This window comes from Danio rerio, chromosome 21, assembly GCF_052040795.2.
Source record: "Danio rerio strain M-AB ecotype USA chromosome 21, GRCz13ab, whole genome shotgun sequence".
In the NCBI taxonomy this organism is placed as follows: domain Eukaryota; kingdom Metazoa; phylum Chordata; class Actinopteri; order Cypriniformes; family Danionidae; genus Danio; species Danio rerio.
This window is the reverse complement of record NC_141041.1, coordinates 45,181,196-45,204,386: the sequence shown is the minus strand read 5'-3', so window position 1 is coordinate 45,204,386 and position 23,191 is coordinate 45,181,196. Positions and strand designations below refer to the sequence as shown.

At 35.3% G+C, this 23,191-nt stretch overlaps 1 protein-coding gene across 2 annotated transcripts; it reads left to right on the top strand.

Annotated features, from left to right (window-relative positions):
• Positions 1-276: 276 nt before the first annotated feature.
• Positions 277-23,042, top strand: LOC101882637 (neuronal acetylcholine receptor subunit alpha-10). 2 transcript variants are annotated; one of them, XM_087301808.1, is made up of 5 exons: positions 277-713; positions 4,745-4,890; positions 8,914-9,068; positions 11,645-12,177; positions 17,129-23,042. In XM_087301808.1, exons 1-5 carry the CDS (start codon positions 653-655, stop codon positions 17,794-17,796), a joined length of 1,563 nt encoding a protein of 520 aa, XP_087157934.1. In that variant the 5' UTR covers positions 277-652; the 3' UTR covers positions 17,797-23,042. The 2 variants fall into 2 exon arrangements, with proteins under 2 accessions (XP_087157934.1, XP_087157935.1); XM_087301809.1 differs by lacking the exon at positions 277-713 and adding an exon at positions 2,272-2,394 and having other exon boundaries at positions 17,129-18,032.
• The last annotated feature ends 149 nt before the right edge of the window (positions 23,043-23,191 follow it).

Genomic DNA, 23,191 nt, shown 5'->3' with positions numbered 1-23,191 from the left:
TCTAATTCAATCGAAATGTCAAAATATCAGGTAGAAAGAAAAAAATAATCCTAAAATAAGAAATTTAATTGCCAGAAATGGAACAATACACTTTAAATATATATATATATATATATATATATATATATATATATATATATATATATATATATATATATATAAAGCTGTCTTAATTTTATGTATGTGCATAGCCATATGGAGGTGACAATGTTAAAAATTTAAATGTAAATTTATTAATTTTCCAGTATTTGGTGTAAAAACTACTTTAAATTAGCTAACGCTTATTTGCATAACTCGTTTATATTTCTGGGTAACGTTATTTCGACACATTTTGTTTGACACGTTCACTTACCATTGTAATATTTAATATTTTACGACCTGTCAACACTCTTGTCTGCAGTACTAAACACACTTAACGGTCGTACTTTACTAGGACTTTGCCTCGAGCTGAAGTTTGAGTATCAATTCTCTCTGTATTAGTTTCTCGTCTACGTCACCATCACTACTGTAGCACACTTCTCTCTCCTCGTGAGTTACGCATGGATGTTACACAGCCCGGTTACAGGACGACACTGAACTATGGGAATACCTGAGAAATGCTGCATCTGCATTCAAGCGAGCATAGACGAGATTTTATTCCTGGCGCCACAAAATGAATCCACGTGTATTTTTGGCTTCTTTCTATTTGATTGCCACCGTTGGTTTTATTCCAGGTAAGAACGAGCACATCTTAAATATTATTTTGTGTGTGTCATTCGTCGATTATATCCAAGTTTAAACAATACAACTTGGAGTTAAACAACATTTTACACTTAAATGCATTGACTATATGTTTTACTTTTACTTTTTTTGTTTCTTTTTGACGATATTTTGTCCCAGCGTTTGATTTTGCTGTTGATAAAATATGAAATTTGATTTTCTTAAATCACCCCTTACGCAAATAAACTGTGATAAAGACAGTAGATGCTGAATTAAAAGTGTATTTACCGCAAACCACAGATTTTTTTTCCCTTCAAAAGATTTACACAACTTGTGTACACAACCAATTCTAAGTAGGCTATTCTGTAAGTCCCATTGGATGTGCGTTTTTCAATTAATATTAATAAGTAATGGAACTTCTGTGAAATAATAATGATAAATAATAATAATCATTAAATAAATCAGCCATTGTATCCAGACAAAATAAATATGCAATAAATGAAAGATGAACTAATTAATTAAAATAACCTAATAAGTACATCTTATAAGTAATTAATATAATTAATATAAAACAAGTTGATGTTTGTGTAAATAAATGATTATATACAGTACTATGAGAACAGTTTGAAAATATAGCTTAATAATTTTCGCAATAACATTTAAACCCATTTATAATAGCATTTTATACAGAATAAATTGGATATTTACAAAAGAAACTATACATATGCCATTTACATTTTAGGATGGGGTCCCTCACAAGCAGTCAATCATATTTGTTGTCAGTGAATGCTGCTTTACTGTATGATATGAATATAATTTTTGGAGGATTTGTAATTATCCAATCATAGGAAATGTAAAATGCTAACTTTTAATTGCCTTATCTGAAAATAATATCAATTTATATTCAATTTATTATTATTTTAAGACTGTATGGCAGGTTTCCAGTTACAGTACTTTGAAAGTCCATCAAAGCATTTCTGCATTTTGTCTAAATCTTTATCACAAGTATTTTGATCACAAGAATCTGATACTTTCTGCACACTCGCCCATGGTGCAGGACTGCAGCGCTGCCAGCTGGATCACACACATCCTTTTCACACCACGGCCATTTTAGTCTTTCATTAGAGCGCTATTTTGTCTGGCACTTGGAGTGAATTGATTCGGGGGTGAAAGCGCTGACCACACTCATCCTCGGGGTTACAGGAGAGAGTAATTGAGGAAACACGCTTTGTTCACTAGTTCAGCTCCTACACTTGGTGTGGCAGTAGTTCTTCCAAATATATGGGGTGCAGTGAGGAGGTTTATTGTGGATCTCCTGTTTTTGGCACTTGTGAAGTCCTTTAGCGCACTCATAAATCATAACTGGGGCATCAGGCCATCCTAAGATAAGCTGGCAGCCAAAAAAACTTTAGTTTATAGGTTAGAACTGCAGTTCAACACCCAGCTGATTACTAAAAAAGCAAAACAAACAACTATACAAAAAGGTAAGATAATATTTTTATCTTATTGCTTTATTTTATTATTTTATTTATTTTTTTATTAAGTTTTGTGCCTAAATATGCCTCAAAAGTTATTCTATGGGCTGAAACAAATGGAGTGCGCAAGGTCGACCCACTCAAGACTCTACATTGCTGTAAAATCTGAATTCTTATACAAATATTTCCAAACTCATCTCTGGGAAAATAGGTTATTGGGGTAAGCTAAATTGTCGGTAGTATATGAGTGTGTATGGTTGTTTCCCAGAGATGGGTTATCGTGCAATATCAGAGCTCCTACAGCCTCTTCACTCTTTGTGTATTACTCCGCCCACATACAGCCAGCAAAAAGCAGACACTACAAGTTTAAAAGATGCTCGCTCAACTGTTTAACGCCCCATTCACGCGGGGCTTCAGCGTCAACGGTTGACTGAAGGCGTGTCTGAAGTTGGGGCTGAATCGATCGTCATAGAAGCGTCAGCCAATGAAATTCAGTCAGCAATAGACTGATTTCATGCGGCCGCCATTTTCAAAAGCGAAATCGAGGCTGCGGTGGTAAGAAACCCGGAAGTATCATTGGCAGTAAAATAGGAATGTTGTGTAACTGGCTATATAGCTTACTAGCGAAGAGAAAGTGACACAATTTTTTCATTTCTCCACCTTCCGGGTGACCCGGAGGTCCGTTCTGAATGAATGGTGAATATAATAAGGGATATCAGAGCTCATTTTCAGCTAAGTTAAGGGAAATGGCACTAGTTAGCTAATGTTTTCTTTCCCAAACACACGTTTTAGATGCTATTTATCAAACTCGATTTAATAAACTGATTCTTTCATTATATTAGACTTGTCACTATACTGAATTAAATGAAAAAAACATAAATATCCCGCAAACATTAAGGCACTGTTGATGGCTTTGTTAAAACAGCGCTGATTTGCCATTGTGGTCACGTGTTCAACAAAAATGATTGTGATTGGCCGAGAAGGTCATCAGTTCACCGCTGTTTACCGAGCACACACACAACACAGACAGAGGAGTGATCTGCTTGATGACTCGACTGATCTTGACGGCTGCTTCGCGCTTCAGTCTCCGTGTATCGTTGTTTGCACTGGGTGAAGAGCGGTAAGCTGAGTGCAAACCAAACGCGTCCTCACGGTGTTTAACTGGTGCCATGAACTGAAGCCCAGGAGGACACTTAAGCGCATCACTGAGATTGTGATGTTGTTTGATGCTAAATTGCTTTTAATTGTTTAAAATAAACTTACTGAATGATATTAAAGTGATGGTTACATCATTTCTGCAACAGCTGGAGGTTTATAATACACGGCATGTTACTGCAATGTTTACAGTGCTGGTCCTATACTTCCGGGTTTCTTCCCACCGCAGCCTCGCTTTGGTTCTTTAAAATGGCGGCCGCGTGAAATTAGCGTATTCACCTTATTCTCCGCCGACGAGCGGGCGCTGCCATCTGAATCTTTTTGGCTCGAGACTTCCGGTCTCATTCACTTCCATTCATTTTTTGATGTTAAAAACTGCTCGTTACGCTGCTTGATGTTGCAATTTGATATTTTCTTCTTATATTATTCTACTTGGTCTGTATAGTCAGGCAAACATTTGTTTGTAGAGCAAATAGTTTGACCATTTTCTGCCGTTTATTATTCCTAGTCATTTCTTCCATAGGCGACTGAATCGGAAGTTCTAAGACAATCGCGAAAACAGGCGCACTTCCGCATTTTAGAATAAGGTCAATAGGCCACTGTGTAGCTGGTGTATTTGCATACAGCGATATGATTGGCTGACGCTTCCGTCAGCACTTGAAAAGTTGAGCTAGTCCCAATTTCTGCAGCGAGCAACGCCTCTGAAGCGGCGCCCACGCATCCACAACGCCTGACGTCACCCATTCAAAGTGAATGGGAAACGTTGACACTGACGCCCGTGTGAATGGGGCATAACTGTCAGCTTATGATTTGAATCCAATGTGGAAGAAAGTAGTTCCACATTCAAAAGGGTTTTTGAAACGCTCCATGTTTGATCTTGTTTTTATATACACAATTATGTCGTCAAACTGTTGTATAAAAGCAATATCACATTTGTAGCAGTGCGATATGGCTGTATATCGGCACTGGTGGGAGGCGTGCACCCACCAGTGCCGATATACAGCCATATCGCACTGCTACTCATGTGATATTGCTCCTGTATCGTATGTATGTGTAGTGTGAAGTGTGTTCTTTGTTCTTGGCTGTTGAACAATAAAAAAAGTTGAATTCCAAACAAAAAGAAAAGCGAAGGAAAAAGTTCTAAAGAAACTCTTCAGTGAATTAGGTTTTATTTGTATTTTCCCTGTTACTGTTAGTGTTGAACGACTGATGATTTTATTTCCAAAGAAAAATGAACAAATAAAGCACTGATGCCTCGAGTGTTATTCCTTGTTAACTCTGGCTTGTAAACAAGCTTAATAAGCAATACGAGGATATCAATTTTACTCAAGCAACCTCTCCCTAACTGTGCCTCTTAATTGATTAATCAATCTAAATAAAGCAAACTCTCTCACGTTCCTCTTCCTGTTTGCCAGTGTGTTTATGTGCCCAGGGCAGATATGCATTCAAGCTGCTTAAGGATTTATTCGTGAACTACACCAGTGCGCTGAGGCCTGTGGAGGACACAAACAACATCATTAACGTCACCCTGCAGATCACCCTCTCGCAGATCATCGATATGGTAATAACTCACGGTCAATCGCACTGTCTTTGTCACTTTATCATTCTCTTTCTTTGATGGTTTCTGGGCTTAGTTTTAGTCAAGCTCTTGAAATGCGCTGTGTAAGCATGCAGCCTTTTTTGCTTTTAAATCAAGACACTACTAGTGAATATGGCAACATATCGTCACCTTAGAATTATAAGGTTCTATCAGACATTTTTGCCAAAATTGAGTTATTGACATATTCTTATTAAATAACAAGTTATTTACATTGTGCTTTTTTTTAATTGAATAGGATGTTTATATTTTAAGCCTTTTTATTTAAAAAAACAAAAACGATTTATCTAGAAAGTTGAACTCTAGCTTGGCTCTATAAGGTTCTTTCTGTGGGCCAATCAGCATTTTTAATGCACGCACGAGGACCAATCAGGATCAGCTTTCTTTGTCATTTACCGGACTGCTCCATTGACAGCAGGAAACACCAGGGGTCCGTTCTTCGTACCTCGCTTAAATGATCTAAGATGATTTGGCAGATCCTGGATCTTTTAATCTTGATAACTGATCTCTCGCTAATTTGGTTCTTCAAACAAGTTTGCGAATCAGATTAGAATGTCTGGATAAACTGATCTGAGATCGCCTCGTGTGTTGTGAAGGACAGATCTATCGATCCTTGAAATCATGATCAGTAATGCAGCGATTGGCTGACGGCACAACAGCGTAATGACATCATCTGATTAATATTCAATTATCCATGTGAGCAAAATTACATCAAATTAGCAGTAAACGGCTTGTTAAATATGACACGCGATAACTCTTCATGTGTCAAGAGTATTCATCATGTATTTCAATGCAAATCAATGTATTTAGTTTTATATTTAGAAAAGATTTTCTTTATTATTGTAGCCGTTTTTTTATATCGGTGTAAAGAATAACTGGATGTTTACAAAATCATTTTGATATTGGTAAAGGCGTCTGCAACTTTTGTGAAGCATCAGATCACTGGCATATTAACAATCAAAACATGTTTATGACTGCATAAATGTATTATTGCTTTAAAAAAAGTGACATATTGAGCATTTCTATCATACACAATTTGTACTAAAGCGATCTAAAATATAAATAAGTTTTCTCTTTGCACCACCAGGTGGCAGTCTTTGTACTTTCATTTCGAGGGTGCAGATTGCATAAGTTTTATTAATATGTATAACTTTATTTATTTTATTAATGACTATAACTTTATATATATAGTTAAAAAATATGTACCATTTTCCCAAGTGTATATAACTACTACTGTAAGAAATATCAGAATTCGGAACATACTTTCTGTATTATCTTTGCTTGAACTAAGCCGATCTAATCCTGTTTATATGAATTAAACCAGCTCCCGATCAGGTTTGACCTAGCAGAACTGTTGCTATGACAACAACTCTCGGATCAGCTTTGAAGAACGAAACGATCCTGGATCGTGTCAAATCGTCAACATCCAAATCCAGCTAACTGAGTAATTCACGTACGAAGAACGGACCCCAGAAAGACAGAATCACACAAAATCAAAACAATGCCACACCACACAAAACTGAGATGTGTGTAAATGTGATGATTTAGAAGCATTTTTTGACATTGAGATTAAATTTTAAAATATACATTGTTAAAAAAGAAACAAAATATTTTTAAAAATGATATATTAAATGTGAAATATTTTTATTTGTGTATATATAGTCAGTGAAACACTTTTCAGTGTTTATTAAACTCATTTGCTCATAGTCTGTTTGCTTTTAAAGTCTTTAAATTTAATATTAAACCTTAAAGGGCTAATACTTAATTTAATTCATGGGGCATATAATTCAATAAATATATTTCAATAATTTATATACTGCATAAAGTTTAATAATTATGACCATATTAATTACATAAAATTTACATATGCACTGGATAAAATATTTAGCATAGCCTTGTATGGTAAACTTGAACAAGTAAAAAAAATTCATCATACAGCATTAAATAAATGTTATAGAAAGCACAAATGTTACTTCTTCAAGCCTCAACATATTATTACAACACCAAACTATGTATATTTTTTATTGTATTTACTGAAAAGTAACGCTTCAATTAATGATCTGCCAGATAGAACCTTATAATTCCAAGTGAAAAATGACTTTTCAGAATGAGAAGGTTCTATCTGCATTTACCATGGTTTATTTGCTCCAATTAGAAAGAGAACTGTTACACGCATATTGTTTGTTATATGGAATGCAAAAACTTTGAAGCTCAATATGTCAAAATTATTTAGAACGCAGATAGAACCTTATAATTCTAAGGTGACGATATGTTGTGTTTATATATGCAAATAAGGCATTTTATGTGTATTAGAATGTAAGGTTTTTTACAAAAGCAATTTGGGATATTCCTTTATGTCATTTTATAAATGAAAAAGTGCACCTTTTTCTATTTCTGAATGAATAAAATGTTTATGTGGATGAATTGAGACAAGCACTCTGTTACAATCAGAACATTTGAATAAAATCATTAGATTTGGAATTTGCAAGTGGTACTGAAATAAAGATATGGATTAAGAAATAGAGATTTAACCCTTTATTAGGCATTAAATACACATCTGGAGTGTTACTGGGGGTTACTACAGGACGCAAACACAGACGCAAACAGATCGTAACAAAATAAATCAATTAAAATAAATAAATAAATGCTTAAATAAATTCAATATTTTTTGAATGCATTCTTTCTACTCGTCTTAAAAAGCCAATAGTTTCCATTATTCATTAAACAAATATCTGGAATTTAAAAATCCACTGAAAATCAAAAAATGATTATATATGTATATCTATATATATATATGTATATGTATGTGTGTATATATATACATACATACATACATACATACATACATACATACATACATACATACGCACGCACGCACGCACGCACGCACGCACGCACGCACGCACGCACGCACACACACACACACACACACATGTACATGTATGTATGTATGTGTGTGTGTGTGTGTGTGTGTGGTGTGTGTATATATATATATATATATATATATATATATATATATATATATATATATATATATATATATATATACACACATACACACACAGTTAGAATTATTAGTCCCCCTGAATTATTAGCCCCCTGTTTATTTTTTCACCAATTTCTGTATAACGAAGAGAAGAATTTTTTTTTTAACACATTTCTAAATATAATATTTTTATAACTCATTTCTATTAACTGATTTATTTTATCTTTGCCATGACGACAGTAAATGTTATTTGACTAGATATTTTTCAAGACGCTTCTATACAGCTTATAGTGGGATTTAAAGGCTAAATTAGGTTAACTAGGTAGGTTGTATAATGATGGTTTGTTCTGTTGACTATCCAAAAAATATATAGTTTAAAGGGGCTGATAATTTTGACCTTAAAATTGTTTTTAAAAAATTTCAAACTGCTTTTATTCTAGTCGAAATAAAACAAATGAAACTTTCTTCAGAAGAAAAAATATTATCAGACATACTGTGAAAATTTCCTTGCTCTGTTAAACATCATTTGAGAAATATTTAAAAAAGAGAAAAAAAATTCAAAGGGGGGCTAATAATTCTAACTTCAACTATATATATATATATATATATATATATATATATATATATATATATATATATATATATATATATATATATATAATGTGCCATTGCCAAATACAAGCCAGCATTTTTGCTGGCCTCTTTTTGATGACATGTCTGTGTGCAAAACTGTTTATAAATGTGAAGGATTTCATGTCCTTTATGTGAAGGACAGAAAAATTGTTCAGTTTTGACAAAATTTTTATCATGTACTCATACAATTAGACATGTGATAAACTAGAATTAACATTTAATTTAAAAAACTGACATTGATTCATGTCTGCATGTGATTTTTATTATCATTCAATGCTAATTGTTTTTGTGAATTTGGTATTTATATGTCTCTAAGTGTCATAGATTGATTAATAAGTGCTGTAAGTTCCATCTTTTTTGCTTCCTAGGATGAACGAAACCAGATCCTCACAACATACCTGTGGATTCGCCAGGTCTGGTTTGATGCCTACCTCACCTGGAATACGACAGACTACGATGGGCTTGATACCATCCGCATACCTAGTAGTTATGTATGGAGACCCGATGTTGTCCTATATAACAAGTAGGTTGGATTGGTATTGGGTTTCATCAGTTCAACCACCGATTGAATGTCATGTCCTCTCATCACTTTGTTGTTGCAAAGAACACAGGCTGTGGATTCTTCTGAAGGGCTTGTTCATAAGAGTGCAAAGCCAGTTCTTCTCATAACAAATCATCCTGACTATATCATTTATTATGTAATACCAAGCCTTAACATTTAATTATTTGCTGTTAAAGGGTTAGTTCACATAAAAAACTATATTCTGTTTATTATTCACTCTTGCGTTGTTCCAATTTAAAATTTTTTTTGGGGTGAACCAACCCTTTAATAAGTTATATTTATGTTATTGTTCTATATTTCTGATCCATATTTAACCATAACATTGCAGCATTTTCAAAGTTAAAGTCTTAAAAGCTTTGATTTTAATGCATGACAGATGGCCTGAGTTTTACACTAATTATTTGACATTAGACATTTGCTACAGTGGTTATTAATCCTCATCAATGTTCACTGTAAGAAAAAAAAACGTTAAAAAAAGGTCAAATGACTGGCAGCTACGGCTGCCAAACAAAAACCATAAAATTACGGTAAAATGTCTTTGTTGAAATAAAGTGCAAAAAATAATAAATCTACAGATATTTTCATTAAAATGTTTACAGAAAAACACTGTGGTTTTACAAACTTTTCCCAGATTATTACGATCAAATTCGTTCAATATAGTTACACACTAAGAGTCTTACAAAGAAACACTTATTATACAGACTTCTCCTAGATTATTATGATCAAACACCATCACCAAGTGACTGCACTAAAAGTTCAAGAGAAAACAATGTTATTTAAAAGAATTTTCCCTAAATCATTACGATTAAACACCTTTAATAAAATGCCAAGACATGCTCATGATCGTAATTTAACAGTTTTATTTTGGATCAAAAAAATTTGGAAAAAACAACAAACGAGATATAACGGATTAAAATTCTTACAACTTTAAAATTACAGTTGTTACATTTTATTGAATAGCGTTTATGTAAAACATGTAGAGGTTTAAGTTATATGGAATGATTCAGTTACAGATCTTAAATGAAATGGAACTGTAACGTGAAGGGGATGTTGACAAAGGAGTGCAGATCCAAATGCAGGTTTATTACACAGAGATGGTCAGGCAAACAACAGTCACACAGGGGCAAACAGATGTAACATTATGCAGGGAATCCAGAGTCATGGTCAAATAACAGGCAAATGGTCAGTCCCGGCAGCAAACAACGTAAAAAAATTAACAAACAAAGCAAGGCAAAAGAAGAGAAACGCGTCATAATGTTCACAGTAACAGTATAACAAGACTAAGCAATTGGTCTATGCTGCTTTGAAAGTGCATGTAATCAGTTCATAATGATCCTCCGACTGTGTGTGTACAATCAGCGGAATCCGGAACAGGTGTATGTGAGCGCACTTAGTGTGTAACTTTATTGAACGAATTTGATCGTAATAATCTAGGAAAAGTCTGTAAATTAACAGTGTTTCTCTGTAAACATTTTAATGAAAATATCTGTAGATTTATTATTTTTTGCACTTTATTTTAACAAAGACATTTTACCGTAATTTTATGTTTTTTGTTTGGCAGCCGTAGCTGCCAGTCATTTGACTTTTTTTTTTTACAATTTTTAATTTTTTTTTACAAAGCAAGTAATTACAATTTATTACTTTCATTTTTCGTAATTTTAAATGTACTTCATAAAAAACAGGAAAAAACAGTGTGTGAATAATATGACAATTGTATTGTATAAAACAGACACATTGCTGTAATTTGTCATTAATTATATAGTACATAAAATTACAGTCAAGCTGTTAATTTACAGATATTGTTTGTAATTTTTACGTATTTTTGAATATAATTTAAAATAACAGAAAAAACACTGTATAAATAATACTGTAATTTCCCTGTATAAAAAACACAAATGTCAGTAATTTGTCTTTAATAATAAAGTACCTAAAATGAAAGTCAAACTGTGAATTTAGAGAGATTGTTTGTCATTTTACTAAGTTCTACATATAATTTTAAATGACAAAAAATTACTGTCAAAAATTTAGGGATATTTTCTTTAAAATTAGGGTTTTTTTTTTACAGTATAGTTAACATGAATTATATGTTTCCAAACAAATTTAAAATCTTTATCAAAGGAAGAGTTCACCCAAAAATGAAGATTCTCTCTTTATTTGCTCACCTCCACTTGTTCCAAACCTGTTTGTTCTGTTAAATATTAAAAATTGCTGATTTGAGGAATGTTGTAAATTGGTATCTATTGACTTCCATAATATTTATTTTTTCCTACTATGGATGTCAATTGCTTTTCGACATTTTTTAAAATATAGAGAATATTATTTATTTATAAATAAATTAAATATTGAGTATGTTTTCATTTTGGGGTGAGCCATAACTATTATGATGTTTAAAAATGTACAAGTATTGCACTTTTATCTACTCAGTTTCTGCTACAAATATTGTAAAGTGCTTCTCTGTTCAGAATATAAAAATGATTAATGTTTGGTTGTAGAAAAGTACTATAAGTAATAATAATTTAACTGATTTCCACCTTCAGTGCAGATGACCAGTTCTCCAGCTCTATGGAGACTAATGTTGTGATCCGCCATGATGGCCAGATTATGTGGGACCAGCCCGCAATAACCAAGAGCTCCTGCAAAGTGGACGTTTCGTTTTTCCCCTTTGATGTCCAACACTGCCGCCTCACCTTCGGCTCTTGGACTCACAACGGTAACCAGATGGACCTTCATAACGCCCTGGACAGTGCGGACTTGGCTGATTTTGTGGAGAACGTGGAGTGGGAGGTTCAGGGAATGCCTGCTAAAAAGAACGTGATTCTATATGGCTGCTGCTCGGACCCCTATCCAGACATCACCTACACACTTCATCTGAAGAGAAGAGCTTCCTTCTACATCTTCAATCTGCTCATTCCCTGCATGATGATCTCCTTCTTGGCTCCGCTGGGTTTCTACTTGCCGGCAGACTCTGGAGAGAAGGTGTCTTTAGGGGTCACAGTGCTACTGGCCCTTACAGTCTTCCAGCTTCTGGTTGCAGAGAGCATGCCTCCTTCAGAGAATGTGCCGCTTATAGGTCAGTCACTTTGATTTATACTAATTATAAATCAATTTTCTAAAATGCAAAGCAGCTTTATATTTTATTTAGAACTGTATGTTACTGGGGACATATGCAATGCTGTTGCAGCAGTGATAAACAGTTGAGGGCAAAATTGAGAATTTCTTTTTCAAATATTTCCCAATTGATGTTTAACAGAGCAAGGAATGTTGCACAGTGTTTCCTATAATATTTTTATTTTGGAGAAATCTTTTGGTAACCCTTTATAATAACTACACACTATAAATCATTTATTAAGCATTAGCAAATAGTGAATTCATTATTTGTTAGGCATTAACTCTACATTAATAAACATTAGTAAGCAGTTTATAACTGCAGCTACAAATGCTCTATTCTTGACTTATAAGCACCTATATAATGTGTTTAATAATTGTATTTTCATACTTAGTTAATGATTTATTTTTCATTACTAAATTAAGTATCGAATTATTATAAACCGTTTGTATTTAAGAGTAGTAGAGGGTTTTTAGGATTATTCAGAATGAGTTGGTAAATGATTAATAAACTATTGAAATCAAAGTTTATGTATCTTATTATTCAGGCATATAGTAATGGTTACTATATATTTTAATGAATGCTTTATTAACTCAACATTATGCAGTTTTGTGACCTAATCTAAAGTGAGGACTATTCATGCTTTATAAATCACTAATAAATGACAAATAAAGGTTCAGTTGAATTCTAAACAGGAAGAATGACATTATTCACTCCTCTTCATTAAAAGATACACAAATGAAACTGTACTTCAAATGAAAAATAAATCTTTGCAACCTTATCTAAAATAAAATTACTATAGAGTTAAAACATTGCATCTTATTATATTGTTAAATTATTATATTGTTGTTGTTTTATCCAGTTGGATGTCATATTTTGACACTCCTGTTATTTGTTATTTGTTATTTTATGTTTAAACTTTACAGTAATTTTACATTTTAGAAAGATTGCACAGATTATCGTTCATTTGATACTGAGCCTTTATTTGTCATTTATAAGGGATTTATAAAGCATAAATAGTCCTCACTTTAGATTAAGTCACAAAACTGCATAATGTTGAGTTAATAAAGCATTTATTAACATATTAGTTAACTATTAGTATATGCCTGAATAATAAGATATATAAACTTTGATTTCAATAGTTTATTAATCATTTACTAACTCATTCTGAATGATCCTAAAAACCCTCAACTACTCTTAAATACAAATGGTTTATAATAATTCGATACTTAATTTAGTAATGAAAAATAAATCATTAACTAAGTATGAAAATACAATTATTAAACACATTATATAGGTGCTTATAAGTCAAAAATAGAGCATTTGTAGCTGCAGTTATAAACTGCTTACTAACGTTTATTAATGTAGAGTTAATGCTTAACAGACAATGAATTCACTATTTGCTAATGCTTGTTAAATGATTTATAGTGTGTAGTTATTATAAAGTGTTACCAATCTTTATGTTACTGGAATAAAAGTAGTTTTTATATTAAAAGACACAACATTATAAAGTCAGGGCTTAATTTGTGCGGGAACACGCCGGATCCGGCACCTCTGAAATCTGATCCGGCACCTATTTTTACCGATCCCCCACCTCAACCGCCCTCCTCCCCCATCTGCTGTTCACTTTTACTTTCTTCTACAACTCCCCAACCCTCTTCACTTTCGTCCGGCGACAACCCCCCGCTCTTCACTTTCTTCCTTCTTCTGGGAGTCCCCTCCACCATCCAACGACCCCGCTCCAGCCCTGCTCTTCATTTTCATGCCCGACACCTCTCCATCCTCGGGTAACATGCTAGATCCGTTACCCCGATCTGTTCCAGGACCTCGCATTTCACAAATTTTTCATTCATTCATTCATTCATTTTCTTGTCAGCTTAGTCCCTTTATTAATCCGGGGTCGGCACAGCGGAATGAACTGCCAACATATCCAGCAAGTTTTTACAAAGCTGGTGCCCTTCCAGCCGCAACCCAACTCTGGGAAACATCCACACACACACACTCATACACTACGGACAATTTAAGCCTACCTGATTCACCTGTACCGCATGTCTTTGGACTGTGGGGGAAACCGGAGCACCCGGAGGAAACCCACGCAAACGCAGGGAGAACATGCAAACTCAAAAATGCCGAGGCTCGAACCAGTGACCCAGCGGCCTTCTTTCTGTGAGGCGACAGCACTACCTACTGCGCCACTGCTTCACCCTGCAGGTTATTAATGTAATTATAAAGATTGATTTATGTAATTATGCATGAAATCTCCAAGTATTTCATAAAATCTTCCACTTTAACATCCCTTTAAAACTGGAAAAAAACTTTTAAAGAATGATTGGAAAAAAAGCTTAGGTACAAATAATTGTTGTTGTCAGAAAACACTGTAAATATAACTATAAACTCTAATATAGTTTAACAGTTATTTTAAGAATATGTAGGTTAAACTCCATAAACTAAAACAATTTCACTAAAAACAATTTGACTTAATTTTTCTATTCCCTAATCTGTAAATATTAACATAACATTACGTGTTACTGTGTTAAAATACATAAAATTTCTTTTAAAAAAGCTGAAAAATAACGTAATCCAAAATAACCAGCAACAACTGTAAATTGAATGTTAGAATTTTTTATTACAGAACATATACATATACACTGTATAATGAAAAAACTGAAAAATTCTGTAAAACAATTACAGACAATTACCTGTAAAATAACGTTTATATTTTACAGTGTATATATATTAAAATAAGTACTGTAAGTATATATTAAATATACTAAGTATAAGTATAATAAGTATACATTTTGATTTAATTTGATGATGGAGAAAATTAACGAAATATATTGATGTCTAGGGTATCTAAAATGGACTTTCAGTGTATCGACAATCAACTGAAACCTCTCTTAAAATATTTTACAGTACATTATACAGAATGGAACAACATGAGGGTGAGTAAATGATGAGACGCTCTGCATTTTAGCTGTACCCATGCTTTAACTACTGTGTTGCAGGAACATGACATTTCAGTTAACATTAAATTAATCTATAATTACAACTATAATTTTCCACATGGACTTCCAGAGCACCTTCGGTTCGGTAAATCAGTTCTGGGGTTTTTATTTTCTACCCATTAAAGTGGGTGCATGCTGTATGAATGTTTAATCTTCTTTATTTAGCACATCATTTCCTTGGGTGTCCTTGGTGTGCATTTAGGAGATTCACCAAAGAGAAAACATCTCCACCCACAAGGTCTAAAAGAGTTATCAGATGCAAATAAGCTGCTAGAGCAATAACCAATGCGCCATGGGTCAATAATCTTAATGAGCCTTCCTAATGAATCTGCAACTGTGCCTTTTTATTGCTAACTTATTATTGGAGCTGAATAGCCTAATCAGTGTTTAACACTGGAATTATTCACAGAGTCTTTCCGCTTGAGGTCTGTTAATCAATGATACTCACGTCACACAGAGCTTTAAAGCTATCATCAAATCTAAACTGACAGTTTAATGGATTAATGATGTATAATAATATTACAATACAGTACATTATTGCAAACATTTTAGACTTTGATTTATCTTCAGAATACAGATTAAGACAAGAAATCTGATATCAAACAATTAAATCTGTTGACCAAAAACTTTGACATTTCAAAACATTTGTAAAAATTAATCTTCAGAGGAAACATGATCACTTTATATGTTGAACAGGTTCACTAGTCACTAGTGTCTAGTGAACAACAGTCGGACACAACATAATACATGATTAAATATATTAAGAAAAATAATAATAATTTACAGAAGGAATTATTATTATTATTATTGCTGTTATTATTATTATTATTATTACTGTGTAAATTTATCATCCATAAATAATAACCACCAACATTGCAGCCAATAGACTCTTTTCACATTTACGAGTTTCTCAGTAGCCGAAGTCGTCATACAGTAGTTGGGTAAATTTAGAGCGCAGTGATTACACTGCAAAAAATGCTTTTCTTACTTAGATTTTTTGTCTTGTTTCTAGTCCAAATATCTGAAAATTCCTAAACCAAGAAGAATTTTCCAGACAAGCAAAACATATTGTCTTGTTTTGAGAAATAATATGCCAATAATAAGTGAGTTTTTCCTTAAAACAAGCAAAATAATCTGCCAATGGGGTAAGCAAAATAATCTTACGTCAAAAGAAAAAACAAGATTATTTTGCTTACCCCATTGGCAGATTATTTTGCTTGTTTTAAGGAAAAACTCACTTATTATTGGCATATTATTTCTCAAAACAAGACAGTGTGTTTTGCTTGTCTAGAAAATGCCTCTTGATATAAAGAAATTTTAGATATTTAGACTAGAACAAGACAAACAATCTAAGCAAAGAAAAGCTTTTTTTGCAGTGTAGGATAGGAGAATTCAACAAATCATATTTTACAGTCCTATTTGCTGAAATAATAATAAAAAACAACAACTCGATGGTGTTATCAAGACTTTTAGAAAAAGGAAAAAAATTATGACAGCAGTCAAACAAGAGAATAATGTCAGATTTATTTTCAGCCCAATAAATGCTGCATTAGAAACGCCTCACATAAGCGGCAATTCGTTTTTTTGTAATTTGAAGCAAAGATGATATAATGCATACATAAAGACATATATAAATGTTCGTACGTTCTAAATAAAAAATCTAAATATAAAAAACTTTCAAGATTTACAGATTATGATGACCGTTAAATGCGTCATAACAGTCTTGTGAAAAGAGTCCATCCCCAATTACCAAAATCAAGTTCTGCCCTCATCTGTGAAGACACTTCACTCGACTTTACATCACAATAGTGAAGTCGAGAATATTATAACTTTCAAGCTTAGGCATTCATTGGTGATAGCTGTGTAATGAATTCTGCTGGATGCGTTCATCAATCCTAATGTTTCCACAGGGAAATATTACATCGCCACAATGACCATGATAACAGCCTCTACAGCCCTGACCATCTTCATTATGAACATCCACCACTGTGGACCAGAAGCCCAACCAGTTCCCTCATGGGCGCGCCGATTTATCCTTAACTACCTGGCTCGGTTTTGCTTCGTCTACGATATGGGACAGAGCTGTGTGTCCGTTCACACAGATCAACCAGCGAAGAAGGGAAACAACTGCACCATAAATGGCCAAGCTAGAGGGGAGGACTTTGCTTTGCGGCTACATGAAGGGTGTTCACAAAAGGTGAAAGATCAATTTAATGAAGATGCCAGTCCAACGTTATCTCCACAACAAAGAAAAGAGCACCAGTCAGGCTGGAGAATTGGTACCTTTGTGGAAATTGAGCATGGAGAGTCTGCAGGAGCTACAGGAGAGACAGGAGCATCAAGGAAAGAATCAGTGAAAAAGAGGGAGATACTTGTTGAAAGTCAGTGTTTGTGCCATCAGCAAGCCCTTCTGAGGAACGTTGAGTACATTGCCAACTTTTACCAAGAGCAAAAGGCCACACAAAGACGAAACGCGGAGTGGCGGAAGGTTGCTAAAGTCATGGATCGCTTCTTTATGTGGATATTCTTCATCATGGTCTTCCTCATGAGTTTGCTTATTATAGGGAAAGCTGTCTGAATGTTTGATATGAAAGACAACTGGGGGTGTTGTGCATAAACATCTGCATACTACATTTGTGAGTATTAAAATGGAAAACAAACTGAGATAATGTCATGGACTCTAAAGGCTCTAGTATACTTTAAACAAAATTCTTTGTTTGAGAGTTAAAGGGCACATAGGTTACCCCTTTTTTCATATTTAATATAAGTCTTTTGTGTCCCCAGAATGTGTCTGTAAAGTTTCAGCTCAAAACACCCATCAGAGCAGGCCCGGATTGGCTAATCGGGAGGACCGGGAGAATTCCCGGTGGGCCGGTCTGTTTTATGGCCGCGAGGGCCGGTGTCCCTAGCTCCAGAATCTGTTGCTCTCAGCAGTCACACTTTTTAAATTTATTTATTTACTTGACCACAGCCTTTTTATTCATTATTTTATCGCAACTCTTCTCTTTTTACCTATTTTAATGATGATAAAACTTAGTTGTGTCTCCTTACTGTACACAGCTGTTGTGGTCCAGCGGTTAGCACGTCAGGTTAAGACTCCGCAGACCTGGGTTGGATCCTCGTTAGAGTAATTTATTATTTTCATTTTTATTGTTAAGACATATAATACTGTTAGTGTTGTTGAACATTTGAAGTTCTAAAGCAGCTGTTTTCTCAAAAAAAGACGTGATAGTGTCATTAGCAACTTAATTGGAAATGACCTTATTTTAATATAGTCAGTCGTGAACTGAGGTGGGCCGGTCTGAGGCTTGAAACTCCAGGGCTGAAAAGGAGTCCCACTCCGGCCCTGCATCAGAGTATTTATTATAGCTGTTTGAAGTGTCTGTATTATAGCTGGGAAAAGGTTGCTGTTTTTTTGCACTGGGCCTTTAAGGCGAGTCATCCCCGCCCACCGTTCCCACGTGCTTGTCAGCAGCATGCCTCAATCGCCGCCCTCGGCTGCCTCAGGAAGCAGATCTCACGTAACGTTTGTGAGAAATACTACAGTAAGGGTGCTTTCACACCTACACTTTTGTTTCGGAACGTATCTCGTTTGCCCAGTTAGCGCAGTTCGATTGGCATATGTGAACAGGGCAATCGCGCTCTGTTACGCGCCAAAGTAATCGCTCCGAGATCGCTTGAATGAGGTGGTCTCGGCTCGATTGAAACGAACCCTGGAGCGGTTTGATTGCAGTGAGAAAGCAATCCGATCCGAGCGCGGTTATATCACAGTGTTTTATGGATATGTAATAGGCTTACGGCTATATGAAGAGAGAATTATGAGTAGGGCGGGAAGTTTCACGAGTCTCCGGATGCCCGCAAACGAGTGATGATCTCCCGGTAATCTCAGCGTCTCTCTCCCAGTCCTCAAATAGGCATCGTCGCGCACCCTTCTCACCCCTCCCCACCCCTCCCCACCGCGTCTCTCCTCAGACACGTCACGCGCGTGCACCCTGTCAATCACCACCAAACCACCACCTCTCCTGACAGCTGAGCGGGACGCTGCAAAATAAACCCTGACACTCTGACCAATGTAAGGAGAGTTTACTCGCACGTGACTTGTTTTAGCTCTTTTGGTCCGATTAGAAACTTTACAGTGTAAAAGTGAACCGCTCCAAGAGCAAAGAGCAACAATGTAACAATTTTAATCTCTGTTTCGGAACAACTGAATCGATTCACAGGTGTGAAAGAACCCTAAGAACTTTACCAATCAATATTTGATGCATTTTTTTGTGGAGTTGATACAATGAGTTTACGCACACACAGCGCAGACACGCAGACACACACACATAGCACAGACAATAAGCAAGACACACACGCAGATACAAAGCGTAGAGACGCAGGCAGACACACACACATAGCACAGACAAGTAGGCTAGCACAGACACACACGCACATACATAGTATAGAGACGCAGGCAGACACACACACACACAGACAAGTAGCGCAGACAAAAACGCACATACATAGTGTAGAGACACAGGCAGACACACACACACACAGAGAGACAGTGAGAGAGACACGCTGCTGTGCTGATGAAGTGAATCTGAAGTGAATGGCTGTACTTCATTACACACGTGCACACGTTTTAAAACATGTTAAACTTGTAAAACTCAGTCTTGATCACGTCTGATGATGATTGCTGATCCTCGCAAACTTAACAGACCTTTTATTCCCGGTTGCTTTGCGCTCGTCCTGTCTTGTCGACATGAGTATATGCATTACTACGGAGACATGTTAATGCGCGCAGCTGTCAACCGATATTGGTGGGCGGGGGGACCGCACTCCTACGTAAAGTTGCGGTCGGTCTGAAAACCGCTCCAATTGATCCACCGTTTTTATGTTGTTAAATTTGAAAAAAAAAAGGACTGGGTGTGTTTATTTCACCCCAATATGACAGTATATACACTATACTTACACACATGTATGTCCAAACAGCTTAAAAAGTAGATCACCATGGGTGCCCTTTAAAAAAAGTTGAGTAACGGTATACAGTTTTTTGACAGTCCAACACACTCGATCTAGGCAGGGCTGTAAATGTGCCATGCCGTTGGAGTGTACCCCTAAACACAACAATAGCACATGAGAGAAGAATCATTTCACAAACATCTGGCAAATAACCTTCTCCACCAGATCTGCCACTGCGACACGTGTCATACGGAATGGTGACACCAGTATGCACAAACTTATATAAAAGACATGGCGCAATGAGGTGAGCTTCTTGTCCATCTTGTGACCCCCCTCAGAATCTATCAAATTTCTCCGCAAGTGATCGTACTGGTTTCCAAAAACCATTGTTAGCGTACTAAGATCGCAAGTTCCGTCGTAACAAAGATAGTTTGTTGATTTGGCGTTTCCCAAATCCGTAGTTCCAACGAATATTCGCACACTGCACAGCAAACTTGTAAGCTTACAACTACACCTCTAGAGCTGTAGTTAGATGCATAGTTCCTGATTGTGTTCTATTTCCAGTAATCCCCCCTATGCCTTTTCTTTTAGAATGTTCCAACATTTAAAAAAAGCATTAAAGAGCCCATATTATGGGTTTTGGAAAATGCCCTTCCATGTAGTGTGTAGTACAGCTCTAAGTGAACCAAGTAGTTGCGTGTGCAAACCCGGGAGATTTGAAACTTGCGGCCCTGCCCTCTAACACAGAAAAAGTGTGTGTGTGAAAAGAGCAGAGTGAGCTAAACTAGGAGATCTCCTCGCCAGTTCTTGGAGTTTTTGCTCAATAAAATAGTTAGTCGTCTGTATTTTCAAGTCCATCGTCAGTTTTTACATTCACCCACTGGCAGCCAAATCCACACCCATAATCCGCGCCACCACTATGTAGCGTGTATGCACTGTGACTAATTTTATATTGTTGATTAGCTGCTGGGCATTTCACTCTGTCTCGCACTAAAGGCAGTCAGTGTCGTTCTATCACAACAGGCTGTCATCAGTCCAATCAGCGCAGATTAGCTTCGCGCTAAGGAGGGGTTTGGAAACAAATGAATCACTAAACGATGCATATGGGAGTCGCTGGGATAATTAGGAAAAAATAAATGCAGATTACAAGATAATGAAATTGTTTGTTGACCTTGCATGCATATTAGACTGTTGTTGGAGACACAACCAAAATATGACCCTATTTCATGTTTAATATGGGCTCTTTAAAGTCATCTCTATGAGGTGTAATTTGATTTCAAAATTTCAGGTCTGTGTTAGCGATCTTCATATTGACAATTGCGTTCCCTTCGTAGGGCACTTTGACAACATTTTTGCCATTTTGAACACCGTGTTTTTGCTGTGCTCTCATTTGCAATCTGCGCATGCAAAAATCTGCAATTTCCGCATATTTTTTAGCCCATCATTGAGTCTATTGATTTACTTAAATGTGTGTAAATGTGTGTTCATAAACAAAGCTAAAGCAGAGAAGAGTCCTGTTTTAGAGCATGGGGCGCCCCCTGGTGGTTCGGCGGTATGTGTTGCGTAAAGTGAGGCTCGGCTGTTCAAAGAAAGACAGAAAATTCGGGAGAAATACGGGAAAATACCTTTACTGGGTGATAGCGGGATAAAACAGTAAAATACAGGAGAATCCCGGGAAAAACGGGAGGGTTGACAGGTATGCTCAAAAGTGTTTGAAAGTTACAACAAACTCCCTAAAAGATTAGCTTTGAGGAGCTATTGTAAAATATGGAAACCCTCTTTTGTTGAAAATGACGTAATTTCAGTTCGTTCTTCAATTTCGTCTGAAGTATACCAGGCCGTAATTGTGATGACAAATACTGGGTGTCTTTTGTTGTTATATTGTTGTAGATGAATTCAGATTATTGATTATGAGCTACTGTGTGGCCACGGTAATTTAAAATTCATTCAACAAATCTCTGATATACTCAAAATCAGAGGAATGCAATAATTGCTTTTTTCACGGCCAAGAATGCACAAGCCTGGCTGTATTTCAATGCAGATATTTATAATGCACAGCAGTTTTGCTACTTGTAAATGATTAAAAGTGTTTTTTAGCATCGATTTGAAATGCAGTTACTTAAAATAGTTCACGTAATAAATAATAACAAACATTTCAGCTTAAGATATTCATGTTTGTATGGCGACCAGAATTTACTCTTGTTTTACCTGCTTAGGGCATCACATTCATTGTGCCAAAAAGCAAAATGTAAAGTATGTACTTTATTTATTTGGTTATTTATTTTTTATTTTAAAAGCTCAGGCAGCATTTCACCACACACTAAATCATCCATCCATCCATCCATCCATCCATCCATCCAATCTTGCTTGTTTAAAAAGCTCAAACAATATTTTTCTTCTTTGTTGAATGCAGTGCCAATTTAATGTGTTATTTTTCTGCTCTAATATTAACAAAGATTTCTGCAGACATATCATCTTAACTAATCTATCACATTGTGTGATACATAAAAGATAGATTGCTTTTTATAATGGGTAATGACATGGAGAAATGGAAATGTACAAAATTGAGAGCAGAATTAAAAAAAATGGAACCCAAAACAAAGTAACCCCGTCTGTTTCAGATGTAGGCTGTAATGTTTTGCCTGTTACTGCATGTAAGCCATAGTATGAGTGCCTGATTTAAGTACATACAATAACAATATGTATATAAATGTAATCAGAAGCACAAACTTTTTGTGGTGTTTTACAAAAGTTCAATCTGCAAAATGTAACCTTCACACAAGTAAATCCATTAAATGAATAGCAGAAGCCAACGCTTGTGATTTATGGACATGGACATTTCATGTCATACCACAATAAAGGACTGAATTAAACCTTCATCGTCTCCAGTGGTTTGCTAACAGTGTGATTTATGAAATGAACCACTTCGGCTCAATTTTAATCCTTTTTAAGGTGGTAATGCCATTGATAAGTCAGAAATAATGGGTTTTGTGTAGAGGCCAATTTTACCATAAATGATCAAATCA